We start from the raw sequence: 21,400 nt of genomic DNA, 5'->3' as shown, positions 1-21,400 counted from the left end.
CGGCCAAAACAAACACCAGTGTTAATATCACTCTTTAAGTGTTAATATCACTCTTTAACCCCTTAAGACGCGGCTTTATTCATTTGTTGTAACCAGTATGGTAATGACCAAGTCGTGGTGCATTACTAAACGGCCTCTGCTGTGTCATAGTATTGTAGTGCTATGGTAGTTACATTTCAATGACTATTACAGCGTGCCATTGGAGGTACTGCGTGCATTAAGGGGCTACGATTAAATATATCAAATAACAACAGAATGAATAAATCAGTAAATTAATAACAATAATAACAATAATACTAATGCTCACAACGACAAACACAATAATAAATAAATGTAACATAAATGTAACTCTTAACCCCTTAGTGCACGCCGTTAGCCTGGCCGCGCCAAAAACCCCTACAGCAAAGCTGTGCCGGGAGCAAATTCATTTTGCGGCCACTAGGGGCGTCTAGATTTCTAGGCTAGCACGCCACGTACCTCCAGAGGCCCGCTGTAATAGACAATAGTTAACTCTTATAGTACTACACTACTAAGACAGTGCACAGGGCCTTTAGTAATACATTACGACTTGGTCATTGCCATGCTGGTAACAGCTCATTTATAATGCCGTGTCTTAAGGGGTTAAAAGAGTTTAAATTCACTACGATTCAGATAACATTTTGTCTCACTCAAAAAGAGTATTCATTTAAATCTTTGGTCAGTGTAACATTTTCAGTGGTAAATCTATCCAATATTGTGTAATCTAACAACACTGTGCGGTCCGGTTCTCGATTCTGATTGGCTGATAGCTGTGGTCAATCGAGCATAAACCTACACCTTCCACCTGAAGATTCTATGCGTGTCCAAGTTAGACCAAGCGCATCTACGTCGGTAACGAGAATCTTTTGCAATTGGGGTAGGGAGTCTGCAAGAAGAGCACATATTTGCACCATCTGTGGTTGGGGTATCAGTGTGATTGCAAAGACATTTCATTCCTGTGGTGTTAATCACCTCCTTGTTGAGTTTTTTGTGGCGAGTGTGTGTCTGGCAGCGCAACGCTTCCCAGTGGATAGACGTGGGAGTCTAACTACAGTGGATGGATGTGGACGTGGATGGACGTGGACGTGGATGGACGTGGACGTGTCTAACTACAAAGAGATAGGCCCCAAATCTCCAACACCCGTGCAGATCATACAAGCCAATGGATTTTGTTAGCACCTTACAGCAAAATTAACATAGTGTTTATAACCTAAAAAATTATGTTTCTCAAGTGTTTTCGAAAGTTCCAAAAATGAGGTAAATGACCAAGTGTTGCTTTAACCATTAGTATTTTCCATTTCACTCAGTCACTTTTATCCCCATTATTTGTCCTGCGTGACATAGTGCAAGAAAAAAAGAAGATTCAAGGTTTCATGATTTGAGGGGTAAATTTACCTCATTGAGGAAGAACATTGGGAAGACTGTTGTGTTGAGGTTTTTGGTAATGCTGTGAAAGAAAGAGAGAGATGGGAGGTTGGAGAGAGAGAGAGAGAGAGAGAGAGAGAGAGAGAGAGAGAGAGAGAGAGAGAGAGAGAGAGAGAGAGAGAGAGAACATGACATTAGTGTTTGAACTGAAGAAGCAGTGGGTACTGTACAGCAGGGGTATTCAATTAAAAGTCACTGAGGTAAAGGGGCCGGAATCTGCAAAACCACGAGAAGCACAGTGTCCGAGGCTAGGGTGCGAAACAAGCGGATAGCTTCCCAGACAGAACATATATTTTCTTCTCTATTTCTTAGTAGCCTTTGATGGTCTATTTATCAGACTGTGTAGATAAGATTTCACTGTCATGTGAATGCATGAGAGATATCCCCAACCTGGAGGGTTAGTGATCGCAAATTATGCATTGCCCCAGATAGCACACATAGGCCTATTTGTTTTCATTTTGGTCAGACCTTGTGGGGGGCCAGAACCTTGCCATCCAAGGGCCGCATCTGTCCCCAGGGCCTCCATTGGAATAGCCCTGCTGTACAGAACGTCGAAACAACCACTGCCCAATGCTGGGATAGGCTTTAACGTAAGAACCCAAGAGAGTTAGGATGGGAACATTGTGCACATCCCCTATCAAGATGCAGGACAAAGGCTGATTCAAGTACTGGATGATAGAAGCTTGCACACTTGAAATTTTGTTGTTGCATTTATTTCATGGCAGAATGTTTGGACTGTGAAGGTCTTCTTCAGATTCTCTTAGTGTGTGGGGGTGCTGCAGTGTAACGAGGTAACACATCTGATCACATATGGGCTACACCCTTGGTCTCCAAACAAAGGCCCGCGGACCAAATCCGGCACGGGCATGGCAAACATTTTGCCCGCCATTAGGTCAGAACAAATGAAAACATAAATGTGTGTGATTTTTCCTCACTAAAACTGCAGTGGGTCATATCTCTCCAGAGCATTCACAGAAGAGTTAGATCTTATGCTAGTCTCATAACAGACATTGACAAGAAGGGAAAGCGGAAAAGCGAAAATCTGTTCTCTGTCCAGACATCTAACTTGTTTCTCATTGGGTTGGGGGCGTTGGTTTGGCCCGCAGACTCACTTGCGCTATACTTCATAATTTGGCCACTTGGAGAAAAATTATTGGAGACCACTGGGCTACATTGTATGCCCATGGGCACCCAGCCTGGGTCATTTCCCAACCCTACCCTATCACTCTCTCTCTCCCCTTCTCGGTTCCTGTTTGTTCTCACACTGGGCTATATGAATAATGGCAAAAATAATTGTTCAAGTGTGTGGACTTCTCTAGACCAGTACAACAGCCCGAGATAAGTTATTACTTACGCAAAACGATTCAGTTTCTCCAGTACGATGTTAAACTGTGCTCTCTTGCTGGCCCGGACCAAGATCCCAGTAGTCTGCACAGAGAGTAAACACACACGCGCGCGCGCGCACACACACACACGCACACACACACACGGCCGTGAAGTTAGTAGAATAATCAGACCATTCATCCTTCTTCTTTTCACCGAGCTTCATTAATCATTAACATCTGCAAAACAAATAAAGAGGACATCAGAAAAAGGGAAAACATTGTCAGTAAACACAGCTCGGAGGGTTTCACAGCAACAGCAGGTCCCGGTGCTAAGAATAAAGCACTCCTCAACCTGTCCTTTAGAAAGTAAATACGTGTAGGCCTATCGCCCCCACCTCCCATTTTCCAAATGCAAAATTTTTTGCTACACTTTAATGTAAATCTACGGAAATGTTAATACTTTTATTACCCAAAGAAGTGAATACTGTTGAATACCGTCTCACAGACCTGCAGCTTCAGTTTAGCTATTTTGCCCAGACCAAAGTGTGATCATCACGGGGTTAAAAATGTTTCTTACCGGGTTGAGGTCCACGTAGGTCTGGTGCTCCTCCCTCACTGGAGGAGAAACACCGTCGATGTCTTGGTGGTACTTCTCATCGCCGAGGTAGAAGTGAGGAAACGACACCACCACGGGAACATCTAAGTCAAACACAGGGAGAGACAAATATACATTCAATACAGACCACTGCAGCCTAAACAAAAAGCCAAAACAAAACAAAACCCTCCAGAGCGCCCACAATAGAAAAATGTCATTATTTTCTATGGAATTAAATTTGGCAAGACCTACAGTATTCAAATGCCCTGCACTGAGTAACTAATTCAAACATGGCACCATCACTTAATGAGCAAATATAAAACGAACAGCACATTCAAATTATTCTGTGGCTAATTCTCTTGCTAAGGTACAATAATAATGTCACAGCATTACTTCAGTCACGTGTACCCTGCTCTATAAGACACTATGCCGTTGTGAAGGTCTTATTGTCAGACGTTTTTTATGAGTGTTTGCACACCAACTGGATCTGTTGGCCTTGATTTTCATAGCCAACTAAATGAGGTTTTTATTGCCATTTCAGCTATAGCCAAAGTACATTGTGACAGGTGACAGCATTGCTATACTATGAGAACAACTGGTGACACAAGCAGGATACAATTGTATACTGCTTGTGTCACCAGTCTATCTCATACATAATATAGCAATGTTGTGTCCTGTTAGCCCAACAATCGGAATCAACACAGACATTTAGACAATTAGGCCAATGGTTCTCCAAGTGGGTCTTAAAGTCTGTGAAAATGACTGACTTCTGTCTAGTAATGCTGTACACCATTATGCCCTTCAGTACTGCACTCTAAATAGGCCTATTTATTGAGTCTTCCTTTTGTTATGGGTTTTTTTTGTTTTTGTTTTGTTTGTTTTTGTTATGTGTTGTGTGTTGTATGTTGCAGCAGTTTTGTAATTTTCCAAGACAAATTTCCTGCGGGACAAATAAAACTTATCTTGAATCTTGAAAATGTTTGGTACAATACACAAAAAACATCATTGCTGTCTGCCTGAAACCTTGACACTTTTAACCACTTTTGGCTTATTTTTTAAAAGTATTTATTTGAATCCGTTTTTTTATTAAATAAATAAACACTGCTTCATTATAACTTGGTTTTTACCTAATTTGTAAAACTCATATACTCATATACGATAGTATTGATTTGTATTGCAAGTAAATAAATAAATAGTTACTGAACGAGTTACAAGGCCCCAAGTTTAACAAGAAATAAACTCCATAAATAGATAAATAAATCATAGCCCCTGCCTTTCTTGTCATGTCAGTACAATTTCCACATCTGTATTTAAGCTACACATGGAGAGGGTGGGGACTGTGGAGGGTGGTCTACTTCCTGTATGTCTTACTGTGCACAGTCTGCACACATGACATACGTTTTAGGGAGTGGGCTGGGCCGGTGAAAAATAGATACTGGGATGCAAACGTATATTTAAGTACAGGGTGGGGGCTGGCTTTAAAGAAAATGGATGAAAAGGGAGTTAGAAAAAGAGGCCACTTTACTTTCCATCTTTAGCGACATTATTCTGTTTCTATGTATATACTGTATAAACATGAAGGTGGACTACAAGGCACTGCCAAATAACTAGTTCCTATGAATTCCTGTTATGAGAAGCTCACCTCACCCCCTTTTTTAATCTTGCCAGCAGTTTCATCTGACTTAACTCCTATGTCTCATATCTTTATATTTCGTGTTGTTGTATGATGATTTTTATGGGATCTTTCCATGTTATTGTTTTTATTAGTTTATTCCTTGTTTTACAGTTCTAGCAATTTTATAGCCATAAATGATCATTACCCTATTCACTTTGAAAAATAATAATTTGATGGTCTTGCCAAACAAAAAATGCATTGTTTGTTTAGCTGGCTAAGTTGTAAGTGTAGCCAGGACCCTATAACCTGTTCTGTTGGATATTGTGTATTGTGCAAATAGGCTCAACTGCTGATGTTTATTTGATCTTGATAGACTGGAGTGGAACCCTTTAAGCTCATCTAAATTCTCTGGAATACATATTTATATTTGACTATGAACTTTGAGACATTGACTTGATTTACAAAAAATGTGCTGTTTCGTGACAATTTTTTACATTTATTTTCAATACTATATTTGGGCCGGAGGAAAAGGATGCTTCCCTTATGGATCTGTTGATGGACAGTCAGACTCAGAGTCATAGGTTTACAAATTGAGAATTTCCTACACATGCTTCCTTCCTGAAGAGGCACCACAAAAACAGATAAGAAACTTCCAGCACATGCATATACTCTGACCATACCCTGACCCACCCTGTGTGTGTGTGTGTGTGTGTGTGTGTGTGTGTGTGTGTGTGTGTGTGTGTGTGTGTGTGTGTGTGTGTGTGTGTGTGTGTGTGTGTGTGTGTGTGTGTGTGTGTGTGTGTGTTTGTGTGTATGCGCCTGAGCACGTAGTATGTGCATGCACAAAAATGGGTGTGTGAATCTGTGTATGCCTGTGTGTTTTCGCGCATGTGTGTGCATGCAGTCATTTCATCAGTGAAGTGCTGACCGTCCAAGTGGAGTGGGTCAGGGGTGTTTGTGTTGCGTTGCGACCCGGGTCTGGCAGAACTATCATATCAGAGCAAAGGGCCGGGCGGCCGGGCAGGACCCGACCTCTGTGCACTGTTTTCCCACAACAGCAGTCACGACATGGGCTGACCAGCAGTTCCGAACATTGTGGCATATGAGACATTCCAACCTCGGTCCTCCCCTGACCTTTCGCATAGAAGAGGCTGCATCGACCCCCAACACACACACACACACACACACACACACACACACACACACACACACACACACACACACACACACACACACACACACACACACACACACACACCCTTCCACCCCCGAGAGGGTGGATGAGGCTGCCAGAGGGGTTACTGGAAGTCATTGCTCTCTTTTCTGGTACCGTTTCCAGAAAATGAAGAAGTGATTCTTATAGCTCAGTGGTTCTCAAACTTTTTCCATCATTCCCCCCTTCAGAGGGTCTGAATGCTTCCGAGACCCCCCAAGCAACAGCACTCACGCAGACGGATTTTGCGATCGCTGTGCAAAATCAAAGGAAAGGTGGCTGGTGAGATTAAACAAAGAGGGACTGCCGTCGAATGCAAATGTGTGTTCATTCCCTATGCTATTCAAATTCATGACAATTAATATATAAGGATATCATTTTCTTGGGAGAAAAAAAAGCCCAAATCAGATGTCACACGCTCCCCCTGAGATGCCTCCGCGCCCCCCCCCCAGGGGGGCTTACGCCCCACTTTGAGAACCACTGTTATAGCTTATTACAGCTTTGGCTATATACTATATATTTCTTACATACTTACTTCTGACATTCTTATATTTTCTTACAATGACAGAACTGCAAATGACAAGATAAATATCCAATGAAAAACACATTGAAAACCATAACTTTTAACTTCTAACAATTTATGGATCCCACACAGTTGACATACTTGTAGCTGCTGACAGCTTTAGACAATCCTCCAACAAAAAATATCTGAAAGGCCCCCTTTCAATACATACAATGCTCCCCCTCCCTGGGACAATGTTGTCACTCATCCCCCCCATCAACGTGAATTGTTATTCAACTTACTGTGAAATCCTCAACATACAGCACTATGTCTGTTATCGAGTATATGATGTACTTTCAACCCATCACCATCTAACTAACGGCTCTCCAATTCATCAGGCTCAGATCATGGTATTGTTTTTAGTCAAAGTAAGAGAAAGGGAAATAGTCCACTATTGTTGCCAGACGACACTAGCATATAAGGACTTTGTTACAACTGTATTAGGGCAACCACTCACTCAGCCATGTGACAGGGTTCTCCTCCCTGACAAAGGCCTTTGTTGTAATCCTCAAAGGTCACGGTTCTCTTCTCAAATGAAGTCATGCTGTTGTGTGGCTGCAGCATGACCTACCCATCCGTAAACCTCCGCTCAATGTTAAGACCAGGCACAGTTAGTTCATCACTGGACCCTTTTGCACCCTTCAGTTTGAGCGGGTGCATAGGATGCAACCAATGGTTCAAAGTAATATGTAAATAGTAGTAAAAAGGGAATAAATAAATCTGGTGCCACACGAAAGTCTTTTCAGTTATTTCTTGTTTATTTACAGTGCATTAGACATAGCCTAGAAATCTAGACGCCCCTAGCGACCGCAAATGGAATTTGCTCCCGAGAGCTTTTTGCTGTACAGGTCTGGCTCTCCAGGCTACATTAGACATGCATTTCGACAAACACTTCTCCCTTTTTACTAATGTCTGGTCCTACGCCGTTTGCTCCGGATTGTCAGTAGTAGCGCGGAGTATGTCTTTCCCTTGGTCGAGTAAGTAAATATCCCACACACCGTCAGTTACACTGGCAATGTTATTGCTCACACTTCAATCGCTCAGAGCTTCTTCTTCAAGTGTTATGGACAGTGTGCAGGATGTCTACTTATCTTTACAGATAGAGTGACTCTCAGATGGGGGCAAACTGGGATCAGACTATGTAGGTGCACTATGCAGGATTGTGGCCAGCGTAGGTATTGCAACTACTGTATACTGTTCATTCAAACTGTGCTGCCTATTGCCAAATTTGATCTTTTCATGAATATTTACCAAGTAATAAACTAATATTCACAAGTATGACCAAAGTACAACAAGTTTTGCCGCTAAAACTCGGACAGTGGAGAGGAACCCCCTCACATGTATGAAATATATTCCCTTGTTATGATGAATACTTGGAATTTTGATGGTGGTAGTAAGTATTCATGAAAAGGGTAGCATTAGTGAGTGGGCAGCATGAATTCTGGAAATAGGCCACTGACACTATTGCACAGTGCACCTTTAAAGCCCTGCCGCATATGTGTTCCAGTTTCAGTGAATCAGCTGATGGCTAGCTAGATGAGATAATTAGTAAATTCGCCTACTTTCAGAGCACTGGCCTCAGCCTGAAGGAGCCAACACGTGGCAGGAGGCTTTACTCTCTCAGCCCAGTCTGTTGGACAAACTGAGGAAGTAAAACTATGCATTTCTTCTTTGTCTGTTGTCAACACAGGTGATTTCACTTATTTTTAGCTCATCTATGTAGAGATTGACATTGGCAACGGCCAACCGTCCAAATCGTCCAAATGCGTGTCATGATACATAGAAAAAAGGAACAACAACAACAACAACAAAAAACGGTCAATAAACATCTGTGGCTAGTACTGTCAAGAAGGGTGAATGGTTTGTGACACGGGAAAACCACATGCCACAGTGGCTGTTAAGCAAAAAAAGATAATGTCAAGCGCTTGATCTACACATAAGCTGGACAGGAGAATTGGCTGGAACAAGCTCTGTATGCGGCAGGACTTTGTGTTCATTTCCACTGCACATACTATATGTGTACACCTTTGAAGGACGCACTGGACTGGACGCCTTCCCACTGTAGCCTGCCTCTGTACTTGCACTTGCAGAGGGGGAGGCTTTACGCCGTGAACAAGTGCAGCGCATTTTCCACACATCTGCTCCTTATTATTTGGGCATGTTACTGAACACTGTGCAAACAGCAAAAAAAGAAAAAGAAAAACGCCTTCAAAGACTACAGGCTACAGGTGATCGTCCAATGGCCTTCAAGCATGCGGACATCTGCCGAGCAGCGTTCCCATCAGGTGGTGAAAGTGTAACAGAGGTGAGAGTTTTCCCCTCTCGCTTGGCTGTGTTTGGCAACACCACGGGGGGTTGGAGAGGAGGGCACTGTAGTCGGTCACCTGAGCCGTGTTTCTGTGACAACAGACATCAAGCCCCCTTCCTGCTTGCTTGCCTTCCTGCATGCCTGCTCGAGTGGTGGTTAGCAACAAAGTACTGGAGCTCAACAAACTAGGTCAATCAAGTGCACCGCAAAAAAAATACCGGTGTTATTTTTAACTCTGACAGAGTTGAAATGAACTCCATTTTAGATTTGGTCCTACTAAAAAACAGAATGTTGAGTTTACTCTGTGGTCAGTGCAGCATTAACAAAGTTAATTCTACTCAATATTTTGTAAACATCAACACTGGAAAATGAAACAAATACTGAACACTGGTGGCACCTAGTGCAAAGTGGGCGGGTAGTCGTCTTGCCGTAGAGTTGAAATCACACTGGCCATTTGAAAAAATGTACACTGACTCCACTGTTTGAGTAGTTTGACTCTCCACAGTGGAGCTACATAGATTTACTATGAAATATTAACGTAACATCCTGTTTTTTACTGTGGTGGTTAGCAACAAAGCTCTGAAGCTCAACAAACTAGGCCGATGAAGTGTAAGGGATTGTACCTAGCCAGTCACACTCCTGTGTCAAACGCATTGCTAGTCGACTCGACAAAGGATCTTCTATTTGTGGTTTTGGGCTTTTTTGCTTGGTTTCATCCTGAAGCATTTTGTGTTGTGTCAGTGGGAAAAAGGGCAGTTGAATGGAAATGTACTGAAGCTTAGGATTTCAAAACAATGTGTGAGAACCACCGCGGTCATAGCTCATGTTTTGAAAGCATTAGTAGTCAGCAAACCATGGTAACACCATGCACAGTTAAACAGCAGCAACAAAAATGTGATTACTTGTTTCAGAAGAACTACTGTTGCCATACTGAGTGAACTCCTTAACCACCAGAACACAGTAATATTAAGAGCTACCATACATCAACAAATACACAAAAGCCTATGAAAAACTCAGAATAATCCTTCAAGTTCATTTCAAATACCAGTCTGGGGATTGCCAATAACACGCATACACAACACACACTATGAGCTGACTCAACTCAAGTCAAAGCAACAAGATGACTTGATTGAATTCAGTTGAGTCAACAAACGCCGCATTGTCTTTTACAGTGGCTATATTTTATACAAGGAGTTTTACTGGTATTGTCATATGTCAAATGCATAGAAATACTAACAATTTAAACATGCAGAGTTGTCCGCCTGTACTGTGCATAGGTGTGTGTGTTCTGTGTAGAGATGTACAGGATCCAAGACCCGGTTCCGGATCCGGCAGGATAATAGGGTTTTTCACAGGATCCGGATCCGGCAGGATCTTAAGCAGTGGATCCGGTATCCGGCAGTTACCTTGAAATCAGGATCTGGTGCATCTCTAGCCTAGGTTTTTCAGTCAGTCTTTCACAACCCCAATTGCTGCAACAAATGAAAGCCCTTTGGAATTGGCCAGTGCAGGCAGTGTGTCAGTAAGCCAATGAGTCTAAAAAATTGTTTGAGCCAACGTAATAAAAAGGGCCCACATGTGCGAGTACGCTATGTGTTTCAACCCTTTCGTAGGATCCGGTATCCGGTTCCGGATCCGGCAGGGGCTTAAAGGGACAGTTTGGTCAATTTCAACATGCAGTTGTAATGCTCACACTACCCTGGACTTATCAGTGCCTGAGATTTTTTTTTCTTCTCCTTCAGCCGTTTCCGAGATCCTGGTCATTGTAATGGGGGCAGCTCTTTGTTTACATTTCAAAAAAACATTTTTATTTATTCCCAAAAACATCCAAAAGGTTATAAAACATCAGCAGACAACTAGCAAATAGCAGTACCTTTTGGGAAAATATTTGGAGTTGGCCTATGTTTCATTTTTTAAAAATGTAAACAAACGCTGCCCCCATTAGGATTGCTCATATCTCGGAGAGGGCTGAGCCGAAAAATGTGGCATCACCAGGTACTGACAAGTCAAGGGTAGCGTGAGCAATACAACTGCATGTTGAAATTGACCAAACTGTCCCTTTAAGCAGTGGATCCGGTATCCGGCAGGATCCTAAACATCAGGATCCGGTGCATCTCTAGCTCTGTGTGAAGATCACATTATGTGAGCACACAGACTATGATGATCTGAGTCAACTCGGTCAAAGCAACATGACCACTTGATTGAGTTAACTTCAGTCAACAGATAGTTCTATGCTCTGGTCTAGAAGAGTGCAACAATATGTGAGGACCACAGTGGCACTTCCCCATAACTACAGAATGCTCTCTCGGAAAGCAGTATGGCCTTGAAGGACATACAGTGGGGTTACTCTGTATCACAGTTAAGACATGTGCTCATGCTGATGCGAAAGTTTGAAAGTGTAATGTGACTTAATCATGTGCGCAAAACACTGCCTCTCAGTAACGTGACTTTTGAAGGTTATTTGCTGTAAATGCGCCTTCTAAAAAGAACACGTAATCTTCACTTCCTCTTTCAGTCCAGAACATTTCCTTTTGTTAAGGAATGAAATGAATATCTTTTCAAAAGAGCAGGGGTCTTTTTTTTACTGTCAAAACCTTGGTGTTGAAAAAACCTGACTTGACCATGAATTGACCTATTGAAAGCTACTAGCTACCTTCTTGTGAGCTTAAATAACCACGCCTTCAACCACTGACAAAAGCCAGTGTCTACAATCACATGCATGGAAGCACCACACCGCACACACTCACACACACACACACACACACACACACACACACACACACACACACACACACACACACACACACACACACACACACACACACACACACACACACACACACACACACACACACAAATACAGCCACCCACTAACCCACAAATGCAACCGCACACGCCCACACACACATACCCCAAGTTGTGATTATAGAGGCTGAACTGAACTGAGCTCAGATCAGGTGATAGGGCTTACCATGTTGGACGTTATCCAGTGTGTGTGTGTGTGTGTGTGTGTGTGTGTGTGTGTGTGTGTGTGTGTGTGTGTGTGTGTGTGTGTGTGTGTGTGTGTGTGTGTGTGCAAGAGAGAGAGAGACAGAGACAGAGAGAGAGAGAGAGAGAGAGAGAGAGAGAGAGAGAGAGAGAGAGAGAGAGAGAGACAGACAGAGACAAAGAGAGAAAGAGAGAAAGAGAGAAAGAGAGAAAGAGAGAAAGAGAGGAAGAGAGAGAGATTGGGCATGTGAGTTTGTGCTGTAGCTGCAATTGGTCAAAAAGTAACCATGAGAGAATCAGTGGACCAATCAAATCTGAGGACCCGCTTAATAAGATATATTACAACACTGTTTGGATAGCAATGCTAAAGCACTGCATTCTGTAGTGTTGCCTTGGTCATGCACCACATGTGCCCAGCTTAGTCTGAAACACTTCCCCTTATGCTACAAGCCCCCCGAGCTGCTTGAATTGGCTTTACTTGAATTCCTCTTACATACAGCATAAGCTGCATCAATATACTTAGTATATTATGCAATAAGAGTCCATATATTTCCATTTGTGTGTATTTACTGCATTGTAAATTATAATACATACAAATTACATCCGGGATTTTCAAACTGCTAGACGGGGCCCACTGGTGGGCCGCAAAGGTATTCCAAGTGGGCCTTGAAATCATTTTCTAAAAATCTAAATCATAGTTCTGATGGCTATTTGCTTGAGTTGTATTATTTATTGTGTCAAAGGTGGGCCCTGAACATTTGTGACAATTTTAAGTAGGCCCCAAGTTGGTAAAGGTTAGGAACCTCTGCACTACATGTTATATACTCACTTCTACTTCTAGTGCTAACATCTACTCACTAACATCTACTGACTACTTATTTAATGTCATGCACAAGTGTACGGTAACATTAAGTCCCAAAGCAACTGGCTGGCTCTGATTCTGATGTGATCAGGTCATCATAGTGTCACTGTTTTTGAAGAGCTATCTACGATGAGAAAAGAACATGCTGGGGCCTTTAAGGAAACTAGCTGCATTTGAATCCAAGATGATTGATTCTGATTCTGAAAACTGATAACTGATTCTGATTTGGATTTGTTACCTTTTTTGCAAACTGCCACCTTCAGCACTCCGGATCCCAGGCACTTTTCCTTGACTTTTTCCATGCAGAAGCCCTCGTTGTCGGGGTTCTCCGCGGCGCTGGCCAGCACTGAGCGGGGTGGCGTGAAGCGGTACGCCGGGATCCCCTTCACCTCCACGTCCTGCTCGAACTCCATGTAGATGGACCTGCAGACGAGAGGAGACAGAGAACCTGGTTAGATACTGTAAAGAGAGAACCTGGTCAGATAGTGTAAAGAGAGAACCTGGTTAGATACTGTAAAGAGAGAACCTGGTCAGATACTGTAACGACAGAACCCGGTTAGACGCTGCTAAGTTTCTGTACAGTATCTGTCTGCATGGACATGAGACACAAGAGAGAGCATTGGCAGGGGAGTTGCTGGCAATTCCACCCATTTTCCCCACATATCTATTCTTTCTTTCCTTCCTTCCTTCCTTCCTCCTTCCTTTCTTTCTTTCTGTAGAGTGCTTCTTTTATTAATGTATTACTTCTTCAAGACTTCGATTTTCATCAACAAAGTTAAGCACCCTGATTTTCTTTACATAACATTGGCAGAACAGTCTCTGCCAATTTTGCCCATTTTCCTATCTTCTTCCTTTCTGCCTTTCTTTTTCCTTTCTTTCCACCTACCAGGTCCAAAGGTTTGTGTTAATAGGCAAGACTGTCTGTTTGAGTGCAGTCACTGAAATCACCCACACTTACCCTGCCTTATCACTATGTAAACAGCATGCATCGCCAAACCATAATGAGGTAGTTGCAAGCCACTGGACCTCTATTCGGAGGTTGAAGGTATTTCTGCTTTCATGCAACCCTCATCCATTCATCTTCAGCTCAGACCAGAAGCCTGGTGGATGAAAAGCTCCCAGGTCTTCAAGATACAAGGCATTCCAGTTGCTTACATACTGTCTAACTCTTTTGACTGATACAGTATGATGTGGGTGTATGACAAGCATGAATGCAACGTATCCGTGCACTTTTGACAGATAAGAAATGTGTTCTTGTAAGTTACATGAATGCAACGTATCCGTGCACTTTTGACAGATAAGAAATGTGTTCTTGTAAGTTGCATGAATGCAACATATCCATGCAATTTTGACAGATAAAACATTTGTTAATGTAAATTGCATGAATGCATGTGTCCATGCACTTTTGACAGATAAGAAATGTGTTCATGTAAGTCCAATGAGGCCAGTGAAGCCTTATTGTGCTGCTGTTGGGTGTGGTCTCAGTCTCACCATAAAAAGCTTACTTGTAGAATCCATTAAAGAGTGGAGGGAAAAGTTTTAAGCACAAAAAAAGCAAGCTCCCCACCGTCTCTTTTTATTCACGAAACTGGTGCCAACTCCTGTATTTCCCAGAGGGCCATTACAGAGCGGAAGGGGCTTCCGTGAAACACGCCTCCGACCAATTACACAAGAAAAGTGTTCACAGATTGGAAAGTGATATACTTGACATGCTTTGTTACTGCATGTGATGTTATCTTCCGTTCCTCAGCAGATATTCCCACAGACCCTGACTATGTTAGCTTTTATTGGTATTTTAGGTCTTTCTGAACAATAAATACTAATGTCAGCCAATCTGACTTCTTTTGAATGTATAGACATCATGCCTTCTGTTTGTTCATGTTCATAAGAAATAGGATCCATCGACAGCGACTGTGAAGAAAAATGTACTGGTGCTAGGGCTGCACAATTAATCGAAAAAGAATCAAAATCGTGATAAAATAGTGAAATCGAACTCATGATTTTAATCGTGATTTAATCGCGGCAATAGTGACCTACTTTTGAGAGCGTCCTTGAAGCCAGAACATACTGACAGGCTGGTGTTTCTGGCCAGAAATCTGTCCACTTAAGTTTCATGCTATTGCCTTTACATAATTATTACAATTCATTTTATTTTGCTCATCCCGTATGTAATTCATTCTTGGTTATATTTCATCTTGCTATAATTTTCAAAAAAATCTGCAAAAATCAATAATCGTGATTAATAATCGTGATTATGATTTTTGCCATAATCGTGCAGCCCTAACTGGTGCTGTACTTATTCTATGAATTTACTTCTGCCTTTAACTTTTACACCTCTGGTTCATAAACTGACCAGGAACTCGGAAAGAACTGAACAAAAGTGACGTAGTAAGAAAAGTAACTCCCTTATTACATTATTACATTATATTTCACTTAGCTGACGCTTTCATTTGTTCAAAGCAAATTACAACTATTATTTTTCAGGGTATTGGTTACAGTCCCTGGAGCAATGTGGGGTTAGGTGCCTTGCTCAAGGGCACTTCAGCCATGGATGGAGGTGTAGGGAGAGGTCAGGGGGGATTTGAACAGGCAACCCTTAGATTGAACGACCAACTCTCTAACCACTAGGCCACGGCTGCCCCATCATAATTATCAAATTAAAGCTGGTGTGGCCCTACCGTGGCGCTAATGGTAGGGCACTAGTCTACTACACGGTCGACCCGGGTTCGATTATGGCTCAGGTCTTTTGCCGACCCTTCACCGTCTCTCTCTGCCAACTCGCTTCTTGTCACTATCTTCACTGTCCTATCTCATAAAAAACGAATTAAAAAGGGCTTGAAACGCTCCCAAAAATACTTGAAAAAAAATCAAAGCTGGTGTGAGCTTTGCCCCAAGGGGTTGTGTTGAGCCATATCAGAACGTGACATGTGGAAATTGCTATGTGAAATCTATGCCTGAGCTATGTCAAAAATGGATTATGGATTAAGGGAAGGGTTGTCTTGTACAATGGTCAAGTTGTTAGCGTCACACCACTAGACCATTATTTCTAAATAAGAGCAGAGGTGAGGGTGAGGAGGGGAAATGTTGTGTTGTGTTCCCATTAGTAATGTGGTGGATGACCTTCCTGTATGGACAGAGCACTGGGCTAAAGGGCTAATGGAGAGAGAGAGAGGGAGGGAGGGAGAGAGAGAGAGAGGGGGAAGAGAATGGAGAGACAGAGGGAGAGAGAGAGAGAGAGGGGGGGGGAGAGAATGGAGGGTCAGAGAGAGAGAGAGAGAGAGAGAGAGAGAGAGAGAGAGAGAGAGAGAGAGAGAGAGAGAGAGAGAGAGAGAGAGAGAGAACGGAGGGTCAGAGAGATAGAGAGAGAGTGGGAGAGAGAGAGGGTGGGAGAAATGGAGGATCAGAGAGATAGAGAGAGGGGGGAGAGAATGGAGGGACAGAGAGGGGAAGAGGGAGAGAGAGAGAGAGAGAGAGAGAGAGAGAGAGAGAGAGAGAGGGAGATAATGGAGGGTCAGAGAGAAAAAGAGAAAAAGAGAGAGAAAGAGAGGGAGACTGGAGGGGCAGAGAGAGAAAGAGACAGCCAGAGAGACAGAGAGAGAGATAGAGGGAGGGAGAGGGGAGATTTGACCAGCATCCAAAAAAGAGCAAACATGGCCGAGCCAAAATTCTTTCCGCTTCAAACAGAGGAGGGAGGGTGTGTGCGTGTAAAGTGCGTAGTGCATATGTGTGCGTATGTGTTCAATATCATTCCCAGTTTTTTAGGTCAAGGTTCCTACTTAGAATAGACCCCGACCACCACCTCCTCCTCCTCCCCCCAGGTTTGACCAATAACAACAAGAATGCCTTTCATCTGGGGGAAAAGTCAGACAGGAGCGATGATCGCCAGCGATTACGTTATGGCGCTCTGACAAAGTGCACGTATCAAACCAGGCTTGTGTCTGCTGCTGATAGCGGTAGCGGAGAACACCCTATTAGACCTCTGTGTTGACAAGCAGAGAATTATCACCCCATGGTGTCGGTCACTCATCATCAGAGAGAGAGAGAGACAGAGAGAGAGATAGAGAAAGACAGAGAGAGAGGGAGAGAGAGAGACAGACAGAGAGACAGACAGAGAGACAGAGAGAGAGAACAGGTAAGAAAGTGAGTCCATCAAAATGCGGTGATAATAATCTTCCAGGTTAATGAAAAGAAACTCTTCACCCTATTTTACAAGCATTAGTTTCCCATGAAATCTCACACAAGTGTGAAACATAACAGTAACAGTAACAGTAACAGTCAATAAACCTTCATACAAGTTCATACAAGCCACAAAACATGGACTATCGCGCAAAGGACTACTTGCAAAACTGAAGGAAACTTCTGCTCAAAATCAACGTTAGAGTTAACTACTACCGCTGAGGACACCAAAGTCAAGAAGAAGTATGTCCTTCTTTGGATTCTCTTGCCTACCATACCATCTTGTTTCACACATACAGTACCAGTGCCAACAACATAATGAACTGTCTCATGCAGACACCATTTGTGGATTGAATAAATGACTGAATAACGATTTGTAGATTGAATAAAAAAAACTTGTTAGGGAAAACTTAACGTATGGAGATTTTGATCTGAGGTGACAGAATAACGTGACAAGTTTTGACATGTGCTACATATGCGTTGTTAAATATCCACAAAAACCAATTAGAAGAGAGAAAATCTACACACGGCAAACAAATCCAACAATACAACACATGGATCGGAAGTAATAAAAATAATAAAAGAATTAACCCAAACTGCTCTCCTAAACAATGGCATGTTAGAATTAAGTCCACAGTCAACAGGGTTTAACCTGTTAAGACACGGCGTTATAAATTTGCTGTTACCAGAATGGCAATGACCAAGTCGTAGTGCATTACTAAAGGCCCTGTGTTATGTCATAGTAGTGTAGTACTATGGTAGTTAACATTTCAATGACTATTACAGCGTGCCAATGGAGGTACGGCGTGCATTAAGGGGCTACTTCTCCTCTCCTAAAAGGTATTCTTGCTAACAGAACAAGCATCTTGTGTCTTTGCTCAAAACTGAGTGTCTATAAAGGGTGGCATTTTCGGAACAATATCCATGAAAGCTCTCTTATGTGAGGAACCAGAGACCCAAAGCTGCTGACCATTTTCGTTGTTTGCCTGGCACATTCCAAACCATGGGAGATTCTAGAAGTAGCAGTTCCCCACAAAATAGCTTTTGTGAGTCATCAACTCTCGTCAGTTGTTTTGGCTAAAAGAAAAAAAAAGAAAAAAAACCAGAAAGTGCCAACGTTTCAAGATGTATGCGAGGCTTCATGGGAATCCGCTGACGTTTGACGTTGAAAAGATAAAAGTAGCCAGTGGAAATCCTGAGAATGACCTTCTTTAGAGATACTCTAGCAATGGCTATACCATGTGAGCAGGGCTGTTTCAAGGTATTTGAGGGCCCAGGGCAAAGATGGACTTGGGGCCCCCTTTTGTCTTTTCAAGCAATTGGGGAGGCCCCCCATTAAGACAGATGGTCATAGCAGTATCATTGTACTTTTTGGTCAATGAATTCAGGGTGGTGCTGGGGGCACTGTGGCGTAGCGCGCTAGGCCGCCCACATAGGGCTTGCATACCCACGGGGACGCCGGTTCGAGTCCGGCCGGGGTCATTTCCCCCGTCACTCTTTCCCAGTTATTTCCTGTCTATTCTCCTCTGTCCTGTAGTGATAGGGGCCAGAAGGCCTAAAAAATACTTTAAAAATAATAATAATAAAGAATTAGGGTGGTGTTGCCACACTCACAAAGCTATAATTACTGTCATTTGAGTACAACAATATAACCAGTCATCATTACCAAGGGACCCCCCTTACAGCTGGGGGCCCTAGGCAATTGCCTGGTTTGCCTGCCAGTTTGTGACAGGCCTGCATGTGAGCTTTTGTGTGCTGCTGAAAAGGCAGGGCCAAGACCGTGCCACAAATCTCACCGTATACAGTAGTGCGAGCTATGTTTATAGGTTCGCATAAACAACCTTCTACATGAGTCGAGTTGAGGAAGCGCCAAGGGACAAGCTTCAGGCTTCCGAAGCGTGTTTAAATAATTCCCATGCCTCCAATAAATGCATCCGTTTTTGAAACAATAGAAAGGATATTTACATGTTCATCAGAAGAGATTTGGCCTACTATATACTGTACATAGATAAGCCTTTCTATGACATCATCCCTTATTCATCAGGTAGTAAATTCAATTCCAGAGAAAGAACTTCAACTTAAAATGTGCAGTAAATTGTCTGTACCAAACACATAAAAAGGGCTAATCATTCCAGCAAATCTTGGGTTCAGATGGAACTATCTTACTCCACACACACTCATCGGGTACAGTGCTGTACGGAATCGGTGTCTGAAGGCGTGGCTTTATCAAAAATCCTTACACGTGATTGTAGAAAAAAAGTTGAAATTGCAGAACCGATACCAACACGTGGTCCCTCCACACAACCTCTTTTTAACCTCTTTTACTGTGTCACATCTGTGAAAATCCCGCCAGGCGATCCTGATTAGTTGGTCAACTTCCAGGCTGGCTAACCTTACCGAGTAGCAAATTCCTCCCAGACCAGTGAGCGGAGCTTGTGGAGCTGTGTGGAACCACACGGATCTAGCAAAAGCCAGGCAAGGACAGCCACTCGTCTGTATGAGCGTCATGCAATTAAATTTTACATTACATTATCTTACACTTTGCTGAGGCTTTCATACAAATTATTTACAGGATATTGGTTACAGTTCCTGCTGGAGTAGTATGGGGTTGGGAACCTCAGCCAGGGAGAGGGAGTAGGGAGTGGAAGGGTGGGAATTGTACCTGGCTGCAACCCTTTCTCCCAGCAAGCCCATCTCCTTAACCATTAAGTCACAACTGCCCCATAACATACCCATGCACAGGTACTGTATAACTGTGTCTGTATGAGCAACATCCAACAACATACATGCACAGGTATAACTTTGTCTGTATGAAAGTCTGCAGCTTTTAGAAAGCTGGAATTGAATCCTCTGCAGATACAGCAAGACCCAGGTCAGCCTCTCTTTCTGCACTGTCTAAAAGTCTGTATGAGCTGAGCAACAATATCATACCTGCACAGATATACCTGTGTCTATCTGAGCAACATACGACAACATTCAGTACGTTTGCGTCTGTATGAGCAACAACATCCAAAAACATACATGCACATGTTTACTGTACCTGCGTCATTCTGAGCGACATGCAGCCGTATACGTGCACAGGTACATCTGCGTCTGTCTGAGCATCATCCAACAAGATACAGTACGTACCTGCAGAGGTCAGGGGTGAAGACGTTACGTACCTGCAGAGGTCAGGGGTGAAGACGTGCAGGCGCTCCTCCTTGCTCAGGTACGGGTGGAAGGCACTGCCATCGGAGCCCCGGATCGCATTGGTGTAGTTAGACCCCCAGTATGACAGCTTGCTGAAACACAGAAGAAAGGCATACTGAAATACAATGAACATACAGGGGTATTCAATTATATTCCAATGAGGGCCATTTTTTCAAATTCCTCCCAGTAAAGGGGCCAAACTATACGTATGTATTATGGTTGCCGACTGTCAATGAAAAAAATATGGGAGACTTTATTGAAGTGGAGGGTCTTGGGGTCCTCCCCCAGAAAAAACTACGTTTCTTAGATGTAATTTCCTGCATTTTAACGTCCCGTGTCCCGTTTCAGCATGATAACGGAGCCCATACTTTTATCTCTAATTTTCAAAAAACGATTCTGTATTTGAAGGGGCTTGTGCGGGGCCAGAACCTTGCTGTCCAAGGGCCGCATTTGGCCCCAGGGCCGCCATTTGAATAGCCCTGTAATACAGTATACTAAGTGTAACAACAAAGCCAAAGTTACACCTAACCTACTATAATGGTAACAGACTCTGAGGAAGATGAAGAAGATGAGGAAGATGCCTTTGACTGAAATTGCACCTGTACAGTAATAACCTTTAAGGGTGTGGGTTTTTGAACATTCTATAAAAAGAATGCGTTCTATAACAATGTAAGATTCTAAAATTCCAAATTGTATTGAATGAGTGCGTTTACATGCAGTTCAGTATCCCGAATATGAGGCTTATCCCGGTTATGATCATATTCGGGATAAGGTGTTTACATGAGCACAGAGCGTAATATCCCAGTCAACGTTCTTGGCCGTTATAGAACTCTCTTCAAATGCGTGTAGCCTGGATACCAGCGACAGCGTTCCATGGGAAGCCCCTCTATCCGGGATAAGGTGTTTACATGCGACAGTATCCCGGCTTCTGTCTGAATACTCCACCTAGCATATCCCGATTTCTCAGTATCCCGAATAAGGGCTTATTCGGGATACTGATGTGTTTATATGCTCAAACGCACATTCGGGATACTTAATATCCAGATCATATTCGGGATACTGAACTTCATGTAAACGCACTCATTGGCGCCCAGAATTTTATAGAACTTTCACTGTCCGAACAT

General features: G+C 42.9%; 1 protein-coding gene across 1 annotated transcript in view; it reads right to left on the bottom strand.

The window, feature by feature from the left end:
* LOC134458390 (lysosome membrane protein 2-like) overlaps window positions 1-21,400 on the bottom strand; it is a 44,797-nt gene that overhangs the window by 6,922 nt on the left and 16,475 nt on the right. Inside the window, exons 6-10 of the mRNA XM_063210689.1 lie at window positions 20,249-20,368; window positions 13,150-13,334; window positions 3,346-3,467; window positions 2,798-2,871; window positions 1,414-1,465 (exon numbers count right to left, since the gene is read on the bottom strand). Coding sequence (XP_063066759.1) covers window positions 1,414-1,465; window positions 2,798-2,871; window positions 3,346-3,467; window positions 13,150-13,334; window positions 20,249-20,368 — 553 coding nt within the window. The remainder of the gene's footprint in view (window positions 1-1,413; window positions 1,466-2,797; window positions 2,872-3,345; window positions 3,468-13,149; window positions 13,335-20,248; window positions 20,369-21,400) is intronic.

This window comes from Engraulis encrasicolus, chromosome 11 (assembly GCF_034702125.1).
Source record: "Engraulis encrasicolus isolate BLACKSEA-1 chromosome 11, IST_EnEncr_1.0, whole genome shotgun sequence".
Classification (NCBI taxonomy): Eukaryota; Metazoa; Chordata; class Actinopteri; order Clupeiformes; family Engraulidae; genus Engraulis; species Engraulis encrasicolus.
Note: the sequence above shows the minus strand (reverse complement) of the source record. Positions and strands in the feature narration are given on the sequence as shown.